The 18,963-nt window shown below is 42.5% G+C and overlaps 2 protein-coding genes across 2 annotated transcripts; both read right to left on the reverse strand.

Annotated features, from left to right (window-relative positions):
- Window positions 1-2,535: 2,535 nt before the first annotated feature.
- Window positions 2,536-4,639, reverse strand: LOC133916003 (uncharacterized). The gene is made up of 5 exons (XM_062359464.1): window positions 4,401-4,639; window positions 4,250-4,326; window positions 4,012-4,111; window positions 3,102-3,377; window positions 2,536-3,019 (listed from the first exon to the last, which is right to left on the reverse strand). Exons 1-5 carry the CDS (start codon window positions 4,518-4,520, stop codon window positions 2,750-2,752), a joined length of 843 nt encoding a protein of 280 aa, XP_062215448.1. The 5' UTR covers window positions 4,521-4,639; the 3' UTR covers window positions 2,536-2,749.
- Window positions 4,640-5,144: 505 nt separating this feature from the next.
- Window positions 5,145-8,292, reverse strand: LOC133916004 (uncharacterized). The gene is made up of 5 exons (XM_062359465.1): window positions 8,045-8,292; window positions 7,852-7,925; window positions 7,602-7,725; window positions 5,807-6,082; window positions 5,145-5,726 (listed from the first exon to the last, which is right to left on the reverse strand). The coding sequence occupies exons 1-5, from the start codon at window positions 8,153-8,155 to the stop codon at window positions 5,457-5,459; spliced, it is 855 nt and encodes a 284-aa protein (XP_062215449.1). The 5' UTR covers window positions 8,156-8,292; the 3' UTR covers window positions 5,145-5,456.
- Between the last annotated feature and the right edge of the window lie 10,671 nt (window positions 8,293-18,963).

An 18,963-nucleotide genomic window follows, 5' to 3' on the forward strand; every position in this document is an offset into this window, starting at 1 on the left:
GAGTGCACTTGTAGGGAGTGGCAAGTTAGTGGCAAGCCCTGTACACATGCGTTGGCATTCATATCTACTTACAGAAACCACAAAAAAGGAAGATTATATTGATCCTTGCTACTCTATGACCAAGTTTAGGATAGCTTATGCAGGAGTCATTGCTCCCCTTACTAACAAGTCTCAGTGTCCACAAGTTGATGTTGGCTTCATGTTGATGCCACCACTTCAAAGGAGGTCTGTAGGTCGATAGAAAAAGAATAGAATACCATCTTGTCTTGAGAAAGGAAAGACAAAAGAGAAGGGCAAGTGGAAGGTGATATGTAAGGGGTGTGGTGAACCTGGTCATAGACAATCATCATACAAATATAAACCCAATGGTACCAAGAAAAGGTAATGCTAAATCAAGTCTTAGTTGTAGTAATAAACTGTCATTCCTGTCATCTTTTCCTATATGTATTTGTCATTGCACAAAGAGGCACAGCAGAAAGAAGGCAGACATGCCGAGCAAAGAAGCAGAAGCAAGTCCCGGCACTCCTAAAAGGCAAAAGGTGTCAATACAGGATGTCATCAATCAAAGCGCTGGTCCAGTCACAAGAATACAATTGGCAATTACATTAGGTGCTAGATATGCAACACCTTCTAGGCCAGCAAAGTCCCCAACCAAGACAACAAAAAGAAAGAAGCTTACTCTAAAGAAGGGGAAAAAGGTAGTGGAGGAGGCCTAAGCATGTCTACCTACTAAGAATGCAGTGCTACAAAGACAGATGATTGTAGTATTATTTTGCTAAGAAACTATGAACCTGTGCGCTTGTACTATTATTTTGCCACAAAACAATGAACCTATATGCATAAAATATTATTTTGCCACCAAACAATATGATTAATATCTGGAACCTGTATGCCAGGGAACTATTAACGTGTATGTCAACAAGTCTGTGAACAAGTAGTGCACTTGCCAGTGAACTATCATCCTAAAGTGATCATTTTCATTCTAATTGGCATGCAAAAGCATTCCTAGATACATGCACAAGCCGGGACTATCTACATATCCACCAGCTTTGCTAATTACTTACATACTGAGATAAATCCCTACTAAGCTACTTCACAAGGTTGACAAATATGGCCGTCAGCACAAGAACAAAATTCAGGCAACCCAGAAACATCAGTGCTTTCACCCATGCAGGCAGCTGACCAATCTTGCTAACATCTCGATTCTTCTTCTTCATTGTTGCCTTCTTCATCGCTGCAATCTCCTGCTTAACAGCCTCCATTTCTTGCTTCTAGTCAGCTATAGTCTCTTGGACCTCAGGAATTGCAGCACCAACCGAATTCGAGTCAATACCAACGATTCCTTCATCCATAAGATGTTCTTCATACTCGTTCTGCCACTTCCAAAAAGGGCAGCCACCCCCTGCATACCGAATTGCTGCGGACATCAACAATCTAACAACTTAAAAATCGACCAAAAAATACAATTTACTAGCAAAATACGTACGCTACGTCGGTGGCGAGTGCACTTGAAGAACTCCCTGCCATAGTTAGCATCAGTCCAAGCTATCAGCTCGAGCACTTTCCCCGCACCACACTTCGGGCATTGGATCAATGGCAGACCAGTCGGTGTTTGGTACCGTGTCACCAACCTCGATCCCTTGGACTGGACTCCAGACCACGACGAAGACGACAACATGGTCGCGTGGTGCAGCGCGGACAGCAGGGGGAAGCTGCACCAGAGAGAGAAGGGGTGGCCGGGACAGCAAGGGCGACGTGGCGCAACAGAGAGACAAGGGGCGACGTGGCGGAGAGAGAAGGGGCAACATGATGTGGCGCGGCGGAGAGAGATCTAGCGGAGATGGCTCAGTCGGATCTAATCCATGCCCTGAGTGCATCATGTACGGAGCCAAAGGTCATCTCGGTCATTCCATATGCCTACTGTCCCTACAAAATATTGATAAGAGATGAAAAATGCTAGCGAAACAAAATAATTGGTGTGCCACAATGTGAAAAGATGAAAGACACACGAACTAGTGTCAAACCTAGAGAGGCAGACGAATGGAGTCCTAAATATTGAATTTTACGTGGATTTGTGTGGTTGGATCTAGCCCTAAAAAGTGAATAAGACAAATACAAGATAATAGAAAACTGAGAAAGAGACGGACCATGTTGCTAAATGTTGTTGATCTAATAGTCTGAATGGCCGAATCATGCATTTATTTCTTATGTTCACGCATCTAATAGTTTACGATGTTAGCAAAGATGTTATTTTTTTTTAACAAATGTCTTATTCATAAATTAAGGCGTAAAATGATTATCTCGTAATAAAGACGTGTGCTGGCACTTAGATGAGTCTGAATGGCCGAATCAACATAGTTTCTTCGTAAAAACAATATAGATGTTATCCAACATAGCACAGTGAGCAGCGAAAAGTTTATGGCTTATGCCGTATGCCGTTATGCGTCGCAACATGGCACATAACACAACTTTGGAGAATTTATACAAAAATGATTTAGAGTTCGGTTGATGTAAAGTGTAGGGCGTAGGCAAAAATGATGTAAACGAATATGTATATGGAATTCATTTCGACTACAAGCAAAATGCTCAAATCCAAGCATAGTCCAATCTTAATGATGCCCAACACGTGAGCTCGGTCCGAACTCACGGTATTATTTGCCAAACATATCCACCATACGGCACAACCAAACCAAACTGCATAAACACACCAGAGGTAAACATGGACCAAGAACAAGATCCATGAAGGATGCTAAACCAGTGAAATGGTGCTGTCACCGCCAGGAGGCTGGCGGGTTCGACCTGCACGCTCTCCGGTTGGGGCCTTCCCATCTGCAAAAATGTTGCTACCAGTAATTTCTTTCAGCTTCGCGCTGCTCAGCTGCTTCTCCGTGGAAGCAGGTGCTGAATCTCCCACCAAGTTGGCGTCACCCGTCAGATCAGTGGACTTGTTGCTAGTTATCTTCTTTGCTGTTTTCCGCGTGCTGTCGATGTTGGCGTTTCCAAACGAGAAGGTGCTCACCTGTTAATTAGGATAACAATAGCTAAATAGAGTTATGAGTTGCACAAACTGAATGGAGTACCAAACATGGTGCAGGCAGTACATTTGCATTTTTCACAGGTGAGTGCGAGGCAGAGCTGCGATAGTTTGATCTCCTTGAAATGTTAGGCCTGGGATCTTCATAATCAGCGAAAATGTCATGGCCACCGAGCTCCTTGGATTTTGCATCAGATACCTGCATCTTAATTGTACTGTCTCCCTCACCTTGAATGGTACGGTCAAGGTCACGCTGACTTGGCACCTCAGCTACTGAAGTTGGCTTTCTGGGAGGAACACTTCCATCCTCAGCAAAATTGATCTGGCTTACAGTGCTATTCGACTGCAAATTAGACAAGTTGATTTAGTCTCACCAGATCATGCAGTATGATATGATTCCGTTTTCTCGATTTCTTTCAAGTACGATGAAAAAAAGAACTGTTCTTTTTCTGTGTTCTCTGCGGGAAATTTGATTATATGTCCCAAAGTTGATAAACTTTTGATAATATGTCCGAAGTTAATGATCCTTGGATCATGTCCCACAAGGACTAGTTTCTAACAAAATTTCATATTGGGTAAAAGAGGTGATAAACTTTGTTACAAACTAGTCCTTGTGGGGCATATGATCAAATGATGATTAACTTCGGACATATTATCAAAAGTTGAACAACTTTAGGACATATAATAAATTTTGCTGATCGACAGTAGTCGGTTACATGGAAAAGCTAATTAATAAAGTTGATCACCCTTTCAAGAAAAGAAGAAAGTTGATCACCAAATTAATCGTCCGGTATGATGTGGGAACTGCTACTTCTGCTTTACACATTTTGATTCACAACGAGATCTACATTTGCTACTATTGAAGAAGAACAAAGAACAACATAAGAGGTCAACTAACTTTCCAAACAACAATGTACTACTCCACATCGCCACAGAAATTAAACAGCAGCAGCAGCATCAATCCACAAGTTGCGCACCTGAGAATTACGGGAGGAGGTTGGGGAGGCGGCGGCGTTCTCTCCCTCAAATATGCCGCTGCCCGTCATCTCCTTCGACTTGGGCGCGGAGCACGGCCTCCTGGAACGATCAGAGCAGCCGTAACTAAGCAATCAAGCACGCTCGGCGTGGGGATCATGCATGCGGACACCGATCGAGGTGAATCGCTAGATCCGAGTAAAAGGAGCGGAGCGGGATCGTGCATGCGGGGTATCTCACCTCTTGTTGAGGCCCTCGGCCTCCTCCTCGTCGGTGACCTGGCCCCCGAACACCACCTTCCTGAACTCATCCGTCGGCTGCAGAGCGAGGAATTCAATAGGAAGCCGCGGATGGGGGAGGAGCGGGGAAAAGAGCGAGGTTACCACTATACCTGGTTAGGGCGGCGTCCTGGCGACGGCGCGGCGCCATCGGGGTGCGGCCACGCGAGCATGCCGGCCGTCGAGGTGTGGGAACTCCTCACCGGGACCGCCCTCGCCATCTCCTTCTCCATCACCTAGGAAGAGGGAAGGATCTTGGGATCCGGGGGGCGGAGGAGAGGAGACTCGTCACGTGGAGAGGAGCAGAGCAGGATGGAAGAAAATTAGGTAGGACTTCTTTTTTCTCTTTTCCTGTGACAAAGGATTTCTTCTTTAATTTTTTTTTCATTGATAGAGAAGAAGGTTGGAAGGGTTTGGGGTAGAAAATTGAATGTAAATTTAGTCCGGGATATTAAGCACCTTGTGTAAATTGAATGTAAAAATGCGTTCGCGAAGATCGCACTACAACCCAACATAAATGATGATAAGCAGAAAACCCGTATGCGGTTCCCTCATACAACACGGTATAACAATTTATTATATATAAATAATATCTTCCATGTAAAATCAGTATGTAAGGGAAAATAAGGTAAAAGAGTACGTATATATAAATAATATCTTCCATGTAAAAGAGTACATGCCTAAATCCTAGCAGAACAAACTTCGGCCTAAGCCCGGCCCGGCCCAGTCCAAGCCCAACTTTCGCTCAAGCCCAAGCTACCTTAAAAAAATTGTTCAGTAATTCGATGGGTATCAGACGGTCGATCAAACAGTTACTGATTTGATGATGTGGTTAAACACGCGAGCTTGGTTCTGTCTTCTGATTCATCATGTTATTATTTCTCAAACATAGTAGTACATGTATATCCACTGACAAGAGCATGGTACCAATACACTGCATCTCCAGTCACAGAAATTAGACAGCACGCCATTAAATTGTTCCATTGGGCATGTCACAAACCAAACAAAACAGCATACACACACCAAAAGTTAAACTAGATCATGATGACTAAAAATGGGACGCACAGCCGGATCACGAAAACAAGACTGCAAACTGACAGGTTCAACCTGCGCCATCAACAAACTCCTACGGAGGCAAACATGGGCTAGGACAAGGTCCATCCAAGATGCTAAACCAGCGCGATGCTGCTCTCGCCGCCAGGAGGCTTGCGGTTTCCACCTACGCGCGCCGGGGCTGGTTCCTTCCCATCTGCAAAAATGTTGCTACCAGTAAACTCCTTCAGTTTTGCGGTGCTCAGATGCTTCTCTGCAGAAGCTGGCACTGCATCTCCCTTGAAGATGTCGTTGCCGGTGAGGTCAGTGAACTTCTTGCCAGTAATCTTCTTTGCTGTTTTCGGCGCGCTGTCAGTGTTGGCCTCTCCAAACGAGAAGGTGCTCACCTGTTAATTAGGGTAACATTAGTCGAATATCACATTGAAATGCAAAAAAACCCAATGGAGTACCAGATATGTTGCAGTACGTTTGCATTTTTCACAGGTGTGTGTGAGGGAGTGCTGCCATTTGATGAGTTCCTTGCCCTGTTAGACCTGAAATCTTGAGTATCAGAAAAGATGTCGTGGCCGCTGAGCTCTTTGGATTTTGCATTTGATATCTGCTTCTTCATCTTACTGTCTGCCTCACTTTGAAGAGTACCACTAAGCTCACGCTGCTTTGCCACCTCAGCTAGTGAAGTTGGCTTTTTGGGTGGATCACTTCCATCCTCAGCAAAAGAGATGTGGCTTACAGTACTGATCGCCTGTAGGCCAAAATGAAACTGATTTAGTCTACCACTGTATCATGGAGTATGACTCATTTTTCTTGATTTCTTTCAAAAAAGACTAGTGAAATCTAGATCATGCCAAAAATTTGTTCTCTTTTCTGTTTCTCTGCAAAAAAATATCAACTGCACAGTTAACTGCCAAGTAACTAAATTACAGTGTAGACACCAAAATTAGCCAAAATGTGAATTGCCACACAACAGTAGTCTGTTACATACATGAAAAGGCTTATTAACAACATTGAGAACAAAATTAATTGTACAGTATGATCATTGGAACTGTTTCACAATCATGACTACTGAAGAAGCAAGAACATAAAAGGTTAATTAACTTGGATTTTGCTTCGGAACACCTATTATAGGAAAAAGTTACGAATCTTAAAGCAACACCATCACTACGAGGCAGGGACGAATTGACAAAATATAAGTTAATTAAGCTTACTACAAATTTGGAACCGTAAATGGTTGACTTCAATCCATGTGTTGACAAAAAAAGAAAGAAAGAAAGAAAGCCAACAGTTGATTTGATCTTGGTGAGAGTTGATCAGGTCAAAGATGAAAAATCCCCCATGTGTGAGCCAAGCATATATAGTGTGACCGAATGCAGTTCTCTTATACTGAACCAGTTATTCCATATCAATATATATTCAGTAGATAACAGACTAGGCAATGGTTAGTTTCTCCAGATTTATTTTCATCTTATTAAAAAAATAAAAGCATGCGGCCTTGCTAGTATGGGTGTCATTCTGTGCTACATGCATTTGTCAGATACGACGTGGATGAGGAGCCAAATGGTGTTCATCTTTGATCTAGCTGATGCAGGGATGAATTGTGTAGATCGAATAGTTTTACAAGACAAAAAAGATATGCATCTTCCGGAATATTTTAATCTGACCATTCAGTTAGTATCAGCCAGAGTTAGTTTAACCTAAATCATTGGCACAAAAATACCTTAATTCCTGGTAATTTTGTTTTAAGATTTGTACTATTCTAAAAGAGGTGTAGAAAATTAAAATGCATTAACTTTTTAATCAAACAGTTATGCGGCTACATGCTTGAATCTCTAGGCTCTGTTCAATTAATCAAATTTGCATTTCTAATTTGTTTCATGGAAAATCCACTAACATGGTAGCAATGCGAAACCTTTCTCACTGCACTCATGCTCATAAGACCCGCACATTGCAAAATTAATGTGTCCCACGACTCCAATTATCGTACCATGCACCAAAGATCTATAGCATAATTGCACATGGGCATAAGCTAGTACCAAACCCAACAAATGTGCACTCAATCTGACAGATAAGCTTCATTAATTCCTTGCGAGATTCTGTATGAAAAGGAAATATTGCCAGCATATAGATTATAGAACAAATACTTTGTATATAGCACAGTATGACACGAATGGCAAAATCTAAGCACTTCCAAGCATCAATGTAGCACACAACCACACAAATCAAGCAACAACATCGATCCGAAGGCTTTGCACCAATTTTTGCACCTGGCGCGAGGCAATCCGGGCGGGCTTCGGGGCAGCGGTGGCCTCCCCGGCGTCCCAGTTACTCCCGGCCGCGAATATGCCGCTCCCCGTCATCTCCTTCCACTTGGGCGAGGAGCACGGCTTCCTGGAGGAGCGCTCGTCAGAGGTCAGATCAATCGAGGCGAATCTCTTGATCCGAATGAAAGGACCATGCGCAGGAACTAGGGGAAGACAAAGAAAAGGGGCGGGGTGGGGTGGAGAGCCATCTCACCTCTTGCTAAGGCTGTCGGCCTCCTCCTCAGTAACCTGGCCCCCGAACACCACCTTCCTGATCGCCTCCGACGGCTGCGCGCAATAAAGGAAGAAGAACTCACGGATCAAGAGCGGCACACCACGTACGCGGAAGATGCAGCGGGCATGGAGGAGGAGGAGGAGGAGGGAATGAAGAAGGGGGTGTTTGTTACCTGGCCGGGGTGGCGCGCCGGCGACGGCGTGGCGGGGCCTTGGGGCTGCGGCCACGCGAGCAGGTTGGCCGTCGAGGTGTGGGAGCTCCTCACCGGCGCCGCCCTCTCCATCTCCTCCTCCGTCCTCACGCTCGCACTGACTGCCGCCCTCTCTAGTCTCTAGGCGTGTCTTGCTTTCTCTCTCTAGAAAGAAAGGAGAGAGGGTTGCAGGAGGTGTGAGACTCGTGAGGTGAGGTGGAGCAGCATGGCAGGAAGGTGCGGGATCCCTGTTCTTCCCTACCCTTTCCCTTGGGAGACGCGGCACGTGGCTACCATCACTCGCCTTCTACTCACTGACAGGTGGAGTTTGGTTTGGTCGTACAAGCGCTGACGTGCGGGCCCGGGGCGGAGGGGTAGCGATTTCCATGTACCTCAAATTTGAAGGTACCTTTCGTTAGCACGGTCCAAAATTATTCGCTATATATTGTGTTATTACGACTATTATATTTATCATCTTTATAAAAATTATTCCAGCAGAGTAACATGTTACATAATATCGCTATAATATAGGATGCTAAAATACAATACAATATCAATAGATATTTCATACGAAAAGTTTATATGCGTTGCAACGGACATCAAATTAACTATACACAAAATCGGAACTTTCAAAGTCACTGAACCAAAACCTAAATGTAAGGGGAGATACATGTTGGTTGCTCTGCCATGTTTGCAGTGGAATAAAAATTTAATAAGTTATCAATTAGCCCATACTTCCAACCAAAGAACCATGCTAATTCGTCAAATCAACCTCCGATCAGAAATCAAAATATAGAAAGTATAAACCATCTATAGCCTCAAATTTTAATTTTGAATACACATTGCCTCAAATTCGGACCGGCCTTGGAAAATGCCATGAAAACTTGCACTGCCTTGGAAAATGTCAGGAAACAGCCAGTCATTTTTTTTCCCGGTTTTCTCAGAGGCAGGATTTTTTTTTTGTTTTTTTAGTTGTGAGGGAATCGGAGGGGAGGTGCACGAAGAAACTGGTGTCTTATATTAGTAGAGACTAATGCTCTAATTTTTATGTGAAACTTAAATCAAATAATTTCACATGTTATGTATGAAGAAATTGGTGCCTATATTAGTAGAGACTAATGCTCTAATTCTTATGTGAAACTTAAATCAAATAATTTCACATGCAATAACGATTAAAGTTATGCTATTCACTCTTAAGCACCAACTCATGTGCCTCCGTCAACTTCTCTCCGAGGCTCCGACTCTCTCCCACTATGGTCTTTGCCGTCCTCTTCGTAGCCTGCAACAGTTGATAATATGATTGTTTGTAGTGCCATTATCACCCTTCAACTAACGGCGTCTAAATTATACATTTGTCATTCTCCAACCTCGACCTGCCTCACGGCGGGCTAATAAGCCCCTGCCATGCATTGATGAGTCGGCCTTTTTCTCAGTTTCTATTGTCATGGGGAGAGGAAACCCTCTATACAACTCCCTCCTCATATGGACCTTATATTGTAAATGATACTCAACGCTTGTTTGACATTTTGTAATGTCTTTGTATGTACTTGTTCGACACTTAAGAGTAGAAAACCATGTTATTGTGCACATGCATCTTAGTTCTTTCTGCAATAGTGGAAAACTATGTTTTTGTACTTTTTTGTTTTTTCCTTATTAAGTCTTTCAGTTATGCCAGATCTATTTTTTGTTGATTTTTTTTTTTACATTCTCTGAAAAGGTGTCGCAAATTAATGCTTCCGCTGATGGTACTTCATAGAAGCTCCGCCATTGAAGGTCTTAGCGTCTGTTTAGTTGGCTGATGCTTTTATTTTTTTGGTTAAAAAGCTACCTTCTGGTTTTTGATTTTTGGCTGATGTCTTCTTGCTATTGCTTTTGTAAGAAATTTTTAGCTTCCCGGTATACTGAAAGTCAGAAAAGCTCATCTGAGCTTGTTTCTCAGTTTTTAGTTCATTTTAAAAAACCAACTCAATAGTCAGCCGTTTGGTTGAGATTAGCAGAAGCCTAATCAAACAGTACCTTAGTGAATTCAGCAATACGAAACCGTCAAGGTGCCACTGTACAAACTATGCCTCAACATCCAGTTACCCTAACCCCATTTAAGATGAGTAAGATACTACTAAGAACAATCTTGAATATTCAATAGTGATTTGGGAGTGTGCATACTACTATCTAACACCAGCCATAGACGGTGAAAAATGTAAGGAAAATAAATTTTGACATCCTAAAAAAAGAAGAAGAAATGGACTTTGAAATCTTATCTCAGTGGCCACTTATATACATGGGTTGCATTGGACAATTTTTTTTGGTTGGAAAATTTGAATTTGACTATTAATTGTGTAGAATATTTGTTTATTTGCACTTTTTTGCACTAACACATCAGGCGAAATCTAGCTTATCCTCTTTGCTCTCTTTTGCGCAGCCATGGTGCCATTAGACTTCAATAACAAGACTGGATGCATTGGACGTTCATTTTTGTTTGCTCCAGCTCTTGCTCGATTATGCCTACGGTGAACTTTGCAAAATTGATGAGACATAGTAGATTTTTAAGCTTATGAAAATCAAGTGAGAAACTAACTTGAGATGTGCCTTGGTTTGATTGTATTGAGTCATTGACAATGATCAAGTTAAGTTAAACTTGGTTAGCATGTGTTTGTTTATGCTTATTTTTGTTCATGACTAACTTGAGTTGGAGGAAACATGGAGTTGATGTGTTTGTTTCTGAGTACAGAAAAAATGAACTCACCGGAATATCCAGTGTCTGGGAAGTTAGCTTGAATGGATGGTCCGGTGTTGTGCTGACAAGAACGCTGGAGTATTTTTGTTTATGAGAAGAAATTTGGACGATGCACCGGATAGTCGAGTGTGGGCTACAAGAGTTCATCGGAGTATTTCCTGCAGAGAAGGAATCTTTCGGAGGAAATCAAGTTCAATCCACTGGATGATCCGGTGATGCAATGCCGGTAGTGTCGGAATATTTTCCAATGTGCGATAAATTTTAAAATTCGAGTTTAGCACCAAATCTGAAGAAGTCACGGATAATCCGGTGTTAGTATTTGTGAACACCGGAGGATAGATCAGACTAATTCTTGCAGAGAGGTTGCTAGTCGCTGATCAGATGGAATTGAATGCACCGAACATTCCGGTGATTAAAGGGTTAACACCGGAAGCTTGCACCAGACCAATTCTTGCAGAGTGCATTGTTCAGTGCGCTGAATGGAAACACACTTATCGGATGTTTCGGTGCTTAGTAAGTGCACACGCTGGAACATCCAATGCTCACATTTTCTGCAGAATAAGTTATGAACTGAGGATTTGTGTTATGAGCTAACTAGAGACATTCTTGGAATTTTGAGATATGTGTTTGCTTGTTTCATGATGTGTGGGTGATTGATGCAACTTGACGATTGACGGTGGGATGATTGGGGCCAAGCGGGTGCTTGGTGTTAGACAATCAAGGAGATCGGATATAGTCAAGGGTGATCCTAGTGGTACATGTGGAGTTCAAGCAAAGCATGAAGAGGATGAAGGATGAAGATGGCATGTTGATAAAATCAAGTGAAGGGGATGCTGATGCAGGTGATAAGGCGGCCCAAGGGATCGGGACTGGGGGAGACTTGCCAACGGTCAAGATCGCAAGACGGAGTACACGTGTCAACATCGAAGCGCTTGCTTGAGGCAAAGTAAGTGACGGCCAGTCACGCTTTGAGAAGCGTGCTAGTGTTTTGCGGTTTGGCCACAACACCGTGAGAGGACTGAAGGGTCATGCGGCATCATCATGAAACTAAGTCATGAAGAAGTTGTAGCCGTTCAATGGAAGGAGCAAAATCTAGACTAAAATAACCCGGTAGTAGGTAGGAGTGCACTACCGGCAAAGGGTATTTTGGGAACAAGAAAACTTAAGCGCTAAGGAAGCTCCCAAGGGCTATAAATAGAGGGGTAGAGCTATGGGAGAGTCTTGAGCCAGCCATTCGAGAGCCTTGTGATAGGTTTTTGAGGAGAGGAGAGGATATGCTTAGTCTTTGTAATGGGCTACGGCTTTTGTGAGAAAAATAACTTTGTAATTTGCCAAAAAATAGGGCTGACCTCTGTGCTTAATGAAGATTATTTTTTTGCATGAGCTTGTGTTCATATCCTTCTAGTCTCCTTCTTTCGGTTTTCATGCCTTCGGTCCAAGTTTTTTGATTTTCTTGTTGATTTTTGTTTTTGCCTTTAAGCTGCTATTTTTCAACCTTAGGAAGTTGTTCTTCTTGTTGCTAGAGATATAAACGCTCATATACTCATATATTTGAGAGGGTCTTGAATCCTCTTGCCTCTAGACCATCAACTTAGAAGTTGCTTCTTTCGGTGACTATCTTTTTGCTTTGTTCTTCATTCAAGTTTGAAACTTTTATACTCAAAGATACATGGAATGGTCTCGAATAGAGCATATGGATCATATTCTATTTGTGTAGTCGTGTTGCCTTGGAACTTTCTTTCTCGCTTTGTCTCTCTAAAGTTTATACTTTCATTTATGCATTTTTTAGGAACGTTGGGTGAACAAGGAGTATGCCAACTATTTCGCAAGAAATTTGTAAGATGCCTATTCACCCACATTTAGTCACTTATCTCGGTTCTACAATTGGTATCAGAGCCAATTTGATCACAGTTGACCTTAACTGGTTTTATGATCTATAGGCGACTTGGAGAAAAGTGGGAAGATCTATTATTCGATGGACAAGACTTTTCATACTAGAAGGTGCACATATAGGCTTATCTTCTAAGCCAAGGAAGTGTATGTTGGGAAGTAGTTGATTCTAACTACAATATCCCTGCTGCTCACATGACTCTAGTTTAAATCGAATAGTATGAGACCAACAATAAGATCAGAAGTATTTTGTTCACTAGCCTGAGTCAGAATAAGTTTGACAGGGTCCAGAACCTCCATACTGCTCGACAAATCTGGACTACTCTGAGTGTCTTCTATGAAGACATTAATCATATTAAGGCCAGACGCCAAAGTACATACAACCAAGAATACCAAATGTTTGTGCAAGGACCCAGTGAATCTCTAGATGATATGTTTGCTCGTTTTGATGGAATTGTGAGCAACCATATATCCACTGGTATTTTGCCCTACTCTAACCATGAGAAGACGATAAAGCTTCTCTATGCTCTCGATTATAGCATACGAGAAGTGAAGATCTTGAGATTGAAGAGTCACCAAGTTACGACACGTTAACATGTGATGAACTCTTTAGCAAGCTCAAGTTCACTGAGATAGCCAAGGTGATTCGGATTGGTCTTGGAAACCCCATGTCTTAGAACATGGCGTTAGTTTCTGGACTTAATGGTGGCAACCAGTATGGAGGTGGTGTTTCTTATGCTAACACTTTATCTAGTGGATTTGCTTTGTCATCCCTTGTCTCTATCACAGAGGAGCAGGTGGAGGTACTTGATGATTAGGACCTTGCCCTCATTGTGAAGAAGTTCACCCACTTCTACAACAATCGTCAAGATCAGAGGGGGAGTGTCTCTCAAGCCTGCTTTGAGTGTGGTGACACAACCCACTTCAATACGGACTGCCCCAAGTTCAAGAAGAGGGAGGACAACGACCACGACTATAACAAGTACAAGAAGAACAAGAAACCCCTTTTCAAGAAGAATATCAATGCATGTTGTAAAAATAAGCCAACACTAATACTTGAAGAATCAGTGCCTATTGGACTTGGATATGATTCAATCCATTGTTGCAATAATAATTGTGTCTTGTTTCGAAAGGAGTATGCAAAAAATAATGAGTGCCCTGTATGTTGTGATCAAGATAGAAAGATGCAGATGGAAGCAAATGTATTTCTGAGAAGGTATTGAGACATTTTCCATTGATTCTAAGGCTTAAGAGGATGTTTACTTCTAAGAAAACAGCAGAGGAGGCATAATGACACAAGTTGAAGTGCAACAGGTGGAGAATAAACTTAGCCATCCAGGTGATGGTGAGGCATGGAAAGACTTCAATAGAAATTTAGACTGGCTCAATGACCAACTTCTCGGGGGTGACCTGTGAGAACTATTATGTATATATATGTGTTTGTCGATGCCTATGACTTGTAATATGTGTTCACTAGAATATGACAAAGAATGCGGGGAGCATACCCAAGTTCGAGGGAAAGAACTTTGCCTTCTAAAAAGTTCGCATGGCGAGGTACCTAGAGGCTCAAAATGTGCACACCAGATAAATTGGTGTGAACAAAATGCTATCACCGGACTATCCGATGAATGCAATCTTCAGAAACCCTAGACTTCAATATTTGTTCTCACCAGATAAATCAGTGTGAACAAAATGCTAGCGCCGGAGTTTTATGTTTACATCTTACAATTACCCAAAAGTGTTTTAAGAAATCCTTCTTAACACCAAATGTTCTGATGACCGACTGGAGTTTTGCTCTTTGTCTGGTGTTCACAATCTTCCACTGCAACTCCTCTCCCCCATCTTATATACACCTGAAAGGATCGAATGGCCCAAGAGGGGGGTGAATTGGGCAATTAAAAACTTCTACTGAAATCTAGAACAAATAGCAATCTTAGCCTAGAATAAAGGAAATACGACTACACGAACAAGCTAGGAGAGGGTAACAAAACAAGCAAGCAAAGACACAAAGAAAATGCGAAATATAAAAGCTTGCAAGAATGTAAATGCTCAAATTAAATTACGAAATAGTAAAGAGACGGATAAGAGAATACGGATTTTTTCCCGAGGTATCGAGGAGTTGGCACTCCCTCTAGTCCTCGTTGGAGCATCTACCAAGGATATTGCTCCCCCTTAAATCAATAAGACTCAAGTGCTCCCTTATGATTGCCACTTCTCCATCTCCGGATTGGCAGGCATCAAACCAAGTACAAAGCTCTTCCCGGGGCTCCCACAAGAACTCCAAGAGCTCACCGAGAACACCCCCAATCACCAAGACCGGCTAGGTGTTGCCAATCACCAAGAGTAACAAGCCAATAGCTTCACTTGACCAAGATCAATCCTAGACTACAGCTAGATGCATACTTGCTATTCTCTAAGCACTAATAAAGTCCTTAATCTTCAATTAGGGACTTGAAAATTAACTCAAGTGCTCTCTCTTGCTTCTAGATGATACACACAGTGTATGAGCTTCTCTGGGTCGCTAACTAGCCAAATGAAATCAAGTGGAGGGGTATTTATAGGCTAGAGATCCAAATTATAGCCATTGCTTAACCACCTACTTTTTCTGCTAACACCGGATGATCCAGTGAGTATCTTTTTACTCACACCAGACAATATGGTGAATTCAAACTTCAATCCTCCACTGTGCCATCTGTCATTAGCCGTTGTACTGTTAATAGTCCGATGTATGAATCCAGTGAACATACACTCAACACCGGACTATCCTGTGAGTGTAACTCAGTTAAAACTACCCATTGCAACCCTCTCTGGAACTATTAGTCCGGTGACTCTCATCAAGCCAACACTAGACTATCCGATGGGTTGAGCTGCTTCTACCATCAAAGGCTCATCTGGAGAAAAAGCTCCGGTGTACATATATTACTATTATCGGACCATCCAGTGAGTAGTTTCAATTCAAAACACCCAAAATAACCCTCTCTAGAAATATTACTCTGGTGTAGTCTTCAATCAACTCACCGGAGCATCTAGTGAGTATACCATCTTCAATTTGCCTCCAGAAAACTTAGTCCGGTGATTCCACACTTCCATCCCAGGATCATCCAACAAGTTCAACTTCATTTTCCTGAGCAAGTTCACTTCTGCTGAAATTACTCCGGTGATTTCACCACACTAACACCGGGCAATACGGTGAAACACTTCTGAAATTTTTGGACACGTGTCAGCAAAAAATAATCGTCCGATGATCCATTAACTTAGACAGATCATCCTGTGTATTCAACTACTTTCTGTCTTACTGAACAAATAAAGCTCTGGTGGGTTCTTTCTTCGGACTCCGGATCATCCGGTGAGTTAAACGTTTTTTGAGCTCGTCCAATTCAAACTTTCTTGAGCTCTAACTTCTCGACATCTCAACATGGACTTTTATGAGCTACATAATGCTAGAATTTCACAAGTGTGCATCAAATCACATCTAGACTCAACTAGGTCAAGCTACTACTCTTAGCTCATCTTTATAGTACGGTCAAAAAACTAAGAAAAATAGACCTATACTACTCTAAGTGTCCTTCATCTCCTTTATGATACTTAGAACTAGAAGATCTTTAATCTTGATGTGCATATCCTTTGATCGTCCATATAATCGATTTAGGGACCAATCATACCCAAATATCATTGCGAACTAAATTTTTGATTTCCTTCAAAATAAATTGTTAGACACAATGATATGGTTGTCATTAATCACTAAAACACTTCCCACTTACCTAGGGGTCTAGATGCTACAATCTTCCCCTTTTTTGTGATTGATGACAACACATATGACAAAATATAGATATCAAATTAAGTGCACCCTATCATACTAGGCAATTGAGAGCATGAAACAATAAAGCGAGAAAAAGCTTAGCACTAGAACAACATATCTAGCTAGAAGAAATAGAATTATAAGAAAATAAGCTAAATACATCGATTAAGAACCAAAAGGTCTGTCATTACATCAAAATCCATAAGATCCAACAAGCCGAACCTAACTACTCAAAAGCTAAACTAGACTCCCCTTAAACTAGCAAGCTCACTAGAACTCAAATCTAACTATCTCTCTCCAAAACTCCCCCTAACACTAGACACTCTCCACCTTTGGCATCTAAGAACCAAAAAAAGAACACATCTACACATCTGGAGTAGGAGGAGACGAGGGAGCCGACGTTGTCGAAGAAGGCTGCACCACGATTGAGAGGCATCGGTATCAGAGTCGGATGCAGACGAGAGAAGCTCAATGTCAGCATCGTCGGTTGGAGAGGACGCTCCTACTGCAGTTTGACTCTACACTGTGTCAGGACGTGGGTCGGAGCTGGAGGTGTCGACACCCTGGGTGGCCATCTCCTGGTCAACCTGACTGAGCACCTCCTGAAGAGTAGGATTGACCTCATCTAGCGCAGGCTGCGAGGTAGCTGGAGGCACAACAGGGGGCTCCTGAGCTGAAACTGTCCGGCCCACCCCACGTTTTGCTTCACGCTCTGCCACTGCACCCTTGCTAGCCGGCATTGATATTGTTTCTTTTGTTTTTTTAAAATTTGCTTCACATTAGAATATTTTTTGAACATAGGATATTGTTAGTATTATACAATAGCTTTATTTGTATTAATTAAAATATAAATGATAGCTGTAAACTTTTTACTTAATACAAAATAAAACATATTCTTACTTAATGCATGCTCTTGATACAAATTATGTTAATCAACTGAGTATCAGTACCAATTCAACTCGGCTTAATCGTTGATGGAGCACGGGAAGTTATGAACGATACTGATACTTCATCAGTGACAGTTCTATCCTAGCCAACGATGACCCGGTTCGGATGACTATTTCTGTTGTAGTGAAAGTTTGAATACCCATCCTTAAAATCTTGGCTGAACCACTGCGAGTAACAAATAAAGCAATAGAAATATTTTGGAAAATTTTACTTCAGGAATAATAAGGTGGCAAGCGTTATCTTGTTTCTTTCACACATAACACAAATTTTCTTCAAGGTAACTCGCAGACACCAATATATGAGGACCAATCACACGTAAAGCTCTACAAGCTGCAAGACATTGGTACACTCATCTGCTCATCTAACCTTAACTATGTTTGTAAAGAGATTACAAGATTTCTTTATAACCGTTTTCAACAACAGCTCGAAAATGAGCACAAAACAACAACTTAACGACAATTTTCTGCTTGTTGTTTTACTACAGAATCAGTAGTCGAAGCAACAATACTCGTCGCCGGCCTAGGTACCGCGTCCTTGTCCATATGGCTTCCCTGTGCCGATTTCTTGCTACGCCCGCTGCAACCAACTCAGCTTCAGTTTTTTCTCTCTCGCCATGTGCCTCTCGTGCAGTAGTTAGTGGTAGACTGGTAGCCGTGGAGTTTGGCTTGGGAGGTGGACGATCGCGGTCGCGGCGGTTTCGTCGTACCGCTCCGGTCATGCGGACGGAGAGGGCACACATGCTTTTCTGGAGGACGGTTGGGGCGACGGAGATCACTCAGATCAGCTGCTGCAGCTTCTTCGATTCGTTTTGGTTTGCCGGAGCTGGAGCTGGAGCTGCATGCGGCGACGTGACTTACCGTCAGATCGAGAGGAGACAAAGAACGGATTCGAACTGAGCGTAGCTCGACGCAGCCCCCGCCCGCGTTCGAGGTTTTAGAACGACGCGGGTGCGCACAGGGAGAGTAGTTGTAGTGTTTGTACTAAAAAAAAAAAAGAACGGATTCGGCCAAGTGGTCAGCGTCAGGCCGGCCAGTGACCATTTTCCAACGACGGCGGGCATCGGCCGCAGGCCGTTTGCACCCTCCCGGGCAGGCGAGGGCCAAGGAGGATCGACGACGGTTCGTGTCAAGCCGGTGAGCCAGTCGGCCGCGGCTTAGATTAGACTAGGATGAAGGGTCACTACGTGAAAAATGTATATGCGATTGATGTTAATCATTATTAGTGATACCTCACATATCTGTCATCTTAAATGTTTCAATAATGAGAGATCATTAGTATCAGATTTTGAACCATCACCGATGAATTTATTAGTGACGGTTCATAATCATGACCCGTTAGTGTGTCTCTCATATACTGGACAGAATCACATGAGTAACGGGTAACTAATAAACCGTCACTTATGTGACCAAATAAGTGAAGGTCAATGGTATTCACTCATCACTAATATATGTCTTCCATGTGCCACGGGAAACATATCAATGATAGGTTATATGATTACCCGTTACTTGTGTGTTCAAATAAGTGATGGCT

This window comes from Phragmites australis, chromosome 4 (genome assembly GCF_958298935.1).
Source record: "Phragmites australis chromosome 4, lpPhrAust1.1, whole genome shotgun sequence".
Lineage (NCBI taxonomy): Eukaryota > Viridiplantae > Streptophyta > Magnoliopsida > Poales > Poaceae > Phragmites > Phragmites australis.